Source organism: Formica exsecta, unplaced genomic scaffold (genome assembly GCF_003651465.1).
Source record: "Formica exsecta isolate Colony F162 unplaced genomic scaffold, ASM365146v1 scaffold174, whole genome shotgun sequence".
NCBI classification, from domain to species: domain Eukaryota; kingdom Metazoa; phylum Arthropoda; class Insecta; order Hymenoptera; family Formicidae; genus Formica; species Formica exsecta.
The window spans coordinates 479430-483600 of NW_021849056.1; the positions used below are offsets into that span (position 1 = coordinate 479430).

The 4171-nt window shown below is 35.1% G+C and overlaps 1 protein-coding gene and 1 long non-coding RNA gene across 2 annotated transcripts in view; one reads left to right on the plus strand and one right to left on the minus strand.

Moving 5' to 3' along the window:
- LOC115233385 overlaps positions 1-1498 on the plus strand; it is a 3947-nt gene extending 2449 nt beyond the window's left edge. Inside the window, exons 2-3 of the long non-coding RNA XR_003883772.1 lie at positions 946-1116; positions 1211-1498. This is a non-coding gene — a long non-coding RNA (uncharacterized LOC115233385). The remainder of the gene's footprint in view (positions 1-945; positions 1117-1210) is intronic.
- Positions 1-2536, minus strand: part of LOC115233384 (transcription factor GAGA) — a 7547-nt gene extending 5011 nt beyond the window's left edge. The window contains exons 1-4 of the mRNA XM_029803764.1: positions 1862-2536; positions 1202-1409; positions 932-1114; positions 590-833 (exon numbers count right to left, since the gene is read on the minus strand). Of these exons, the coding sequence (XP_029659624.1) occupies positions 590-833; positions 932-1114; positions 1202-1390 (616 nt within the window). The 5' untranslated portion in view covers positions 1391-1409; positions 1862-2536. The remainder of the gene's footprint in view (positions 1-589; positions 834-931; positions 1115-1201; positions 1410-1861) is intronic.
- Positions 2537-4171: the final 1635 nt, after the last annotated feature.

Consider the following 4171-nt stretch of genomic DNA (forward strand, 5'->3'; position numbering starts at 1 on the left):
TCTCCCTCTCCCTCTCTCTCTCCCTCTCCCTCTCTTTCTCTCTCCCTCTCCCTCTCCCTCTCTTTCTCTTTCTCTCTCTCTCTCTTTCGGTCGAACGAATTGGAGGACGACCAATCAGAATTGCAGTTCAACCCGATCGATGGTTGTGCTTGTGTCCGTTTTAATTAAAGCGAAAAACAAGGCCTACATATATGTACAGAGCCTCTCATAAAAAATATTTTGTATAGTTTAATGATGATTATTGCTAAACATAATGCATCGGACACAAAACACAAGTGAAATTACTATTACACCTTAACTATCTTACATTCTGCTTAATTATAATCTTACAATTATTGAAATTAACTAAAAAATTGCAGTGACATACGAATGTCTAAATAATGAAGTTAAAAAACTCATCTCTGAGATAAATCATACAGTACCTAAAAAATAAAACAAATATTTTTATTGTATATCTTGTTACACAAAAACTATTCCAAAAAACCAAGAAAATTTACAAAATTTTTCATATAGCTTATATCTTGAATTTTGTTTCTCGCTTGAGATATAAAATTAATTTATCAGAATAAAATATTTGCAAATTGTTTACCTGTATCATCAGTCTGATCTGTAGTGTCATCATCCTTATTTTCGTAAGGCATTGTTCTGTTGTTATCATCCACAAGTCTGCTTTCGCTAGTGTCGGTAGTGTTACTGGTGCAGGGCCATTTTCCAGAGGACGTGGACGATTTCCTCCTCTTTTTTCTCCGTTTCAGTGGATTGTACGAGTTGAGTGTCTTTGACAAACCATCACTCGGTGTTGGTATCGCTGATGCAGGAACTTCTTCTCCACTCTAGATATAGATATATACAATTTGATCATATATTACATAAAAAATATACTCCGTTTTTCTATTTAAGCCCAATGAGCTAGAGTGTATCAGAAATGTACCTCTGTTACTACAGTTGGCGGTGTTAATCCATGGATGCACAAGCAATGGGCAGCCTGAAGCAAGGAAGGCAACTGCGATGGCTCGACGCTTACCTCTCCCCGGTATACAAATTCTAACAAAGACTCCAAATCATCTGCTCCAATTCCTGCCAGCATGACCACTGGATGCTGGCATGGAGTGCTCTGTGAGTAAACATTTTATTGTAGTCAAATTCTATAAAATTCTCAAAATATGCATTCTTAATAGTCTTATCGAAATAATGACGCCACCTTGAGCAGATCCAAGAGGAACGGACTGGCTGCGCAGAGAACAATTTTATGCGCAGGAAAGCTGCGACCACCAGCAGCCAAGGTAACATCCACCAAATCGCCATGTCCTCTCAACAGCTGTACTGCAGAGACCAAAGAGGAACTGAATTCTCCCCACGAGAGACTGTACAGCTGGCTGCTGCTACCCATTCCGTATTGAATAGCTCAACTGTAAGCGAATATATTGATATAATTACTTAATTTTTCATTGTATACAACTTTCACACCGAAGACAAAATATATCATGTGTAAAGCATTCAATATCAGATTCAACAAAGCAATAATTATTATTTGCACAATTTTTGCATATTCTATCTCATTGTAGAACAAACCTAGAAACAGCTGATGAAATACAATGAATGAAATAAATACAGTAGTGAAGTTTCCCTTTAATTAAATAATATTTCAGGTAGAAAATAAATATTCAAACACAGATCTATCCCGAGAATACTCCAAGAAGACTGATACGAAGCAACACATGCACCGATAATCCGCTAGCTAACGGTAACGATGCGTGTGTGCTCGTCGTCTCCCCCATCCACCGTTCCTTAATTAGTGCCCCCACCCGATTGAGCGTCGCGGCGTCGTGCCGCGAGTTAACCTAACAACTGCAACGGCTACCTGTGACAACGTAGGCCTCTTGTCGCGGCGACGACGACGACGGTGATTATGATCACGATCGCGTTGATCTCTCCCAATTGGTAGTTTGCACGAAATTAGGTTGGAGAAAGTCGTGCTCGCGCACGGGTCACATAAGTCGAGAGTCCGAGCGGCTGCGGGATTCAAACCGCACGCAGGTTGTCAGGCGACGCGACGTCGTCCTCGGAAGGGGAGCATCGCACGGAGGCGGAAACGCGACGCCGCGATGATAGTCGCGGGATTCGTTTTGGGAGCTGCGGCGCCAGCACGCGACTTTGAAGGCGAGAGATTCAAACTGAGATTCAAACCCTGTCAGAAGCGATAGCGTATGCGTGTACATCAGTGTACGTATACGCACACGTATGTACGTATGACTGTACATACGTGCTACGTCACAGTGTGCTACGCGACAAGGCGCGGACGGCGGACGGCGGACGAAGGACGAACCGCGGAGGCAGCCGGAAGTTCATTGAAAGGGCGCGAATCATTCGATTGACGCGTATCGAGGAAATATTGTGAATTTTTTAGCTGTGTCTCACACAGCATGTGCATAATATTGCAGTAATATTACAGTGATATTACAATATTGCAGTAATATTAGAATAAGATTGAAATATTACGGAAATATTTTACTGAAATATTACTTTGCGATATATCACAAATGTAATATATTTTGTAATATTTATATTATATTGTAATAATATTATAATATTTATGCAATATTACTGATGATATATTGCCACGAAATATTAAGCAATATTGTAATATTATTACTATATTGCTGCAATATTAAAAATATTTTGCTCCATGGGATCCAATTGAAAACTTATTCAAGAGTCTATAATGAAATTAAATCAATAAATAAATTAAATCGTTTGTGAAAGGCTCATCGTTATTAATTTATGACATTGTTCCATATTGTTCTCTTTATATGGAAGTAATAAATTTGGAACACAAAAATATATCTCTCTCTGACCCCTCCCCCCTTCCCTCACTCTCTCTTTCTTTCTCTCTCTCCCCTCTCTCCCTTCCTCCCACCCTCCCCCTTCCCCCTCTCTCTCTCTTTTTCTCATATTATATTGTATATGATGTGTGTTGTGTAACATATAAAATAGCTGAACTAATAAAGATCTATCTTCTCTCTCCCTCTCTCTCTTATTTGACACAAAACAGCTGTACTACTTATAGATACTACCAGCAGAGAGAAGAATGAGAGTCGCCACGCTGCCGTTTTTCGTGTGAGAGAAAGGATTTTTAATAAAAATAGGCGGCAATAACCCGCGAGATAATATTCATAGACTTTTGAAAAAAAAACATTTACAAATAAATGCGCACTACATTGTTAATGGAAAGGAATAAGAAATAATTTCAGGCTGTCCGATCTATCATATATCTCATAAAAATTATGCAAAGTATGTTATAGAAAAATTAATGTAATATTAACTAAAATATTTTATTTTGTCCTAAGCCGAAAGGCAAGGTCCAAGCACAAATAAATAAAAAATAAATTTATATATATACATATGTGCGTATATATGTTTAAATTATAGTTAAAATTATACGTGCGATTAAATATTGTATGTTGATCAATAATAATAATAGAATAATAGGTAACAGAGTGAACAAATACGCAAGATGTAAGACAAAGGGTGCCTATTAGACTTGGTAACTTGTTGCTTCGTTACTATATAATATCGATGATACTTCGTATATCATATCAACGGGATAGAGAAATAGCACGATTGTCAATCCCTGTTTGACATTATTTTGTTAATGCAATTTACAAAAAAAAGACAAATACAAAAGTTATTTATTTATTAATTATAATATAATAGTGAATAATAAATAGCATTAAAAATATATTGATATTAATATATATTTTTGTACAATAATATAAAACCAGATATAACAAAATAAATTAATTTATAGAAATATAAAACATGATTAGTAGTAGAAAAAGTAAACAATAACTTACTTAACATAAACAATAACTAACTCTGAAATAAAATTGTATATAAGATTTTAATATAAACTGTAATATAGGTTCATAATTAAATTCTTTATATGAATATATAAAATGTAATATTTATTATATATTATATTTCTATATATTTTTATATATTATATTTTTATTTTGAATTTATATATGTATATATGCATTTATGCGTATAACAATTTACATATTAAAACAAAATGTCATACATTATATGCTACAATTTAAAGACAAATGAATCAAATGTGATAAAAAGAGATTAGATGTACATGTTAGATGTCAAAAAAATAATATTAATA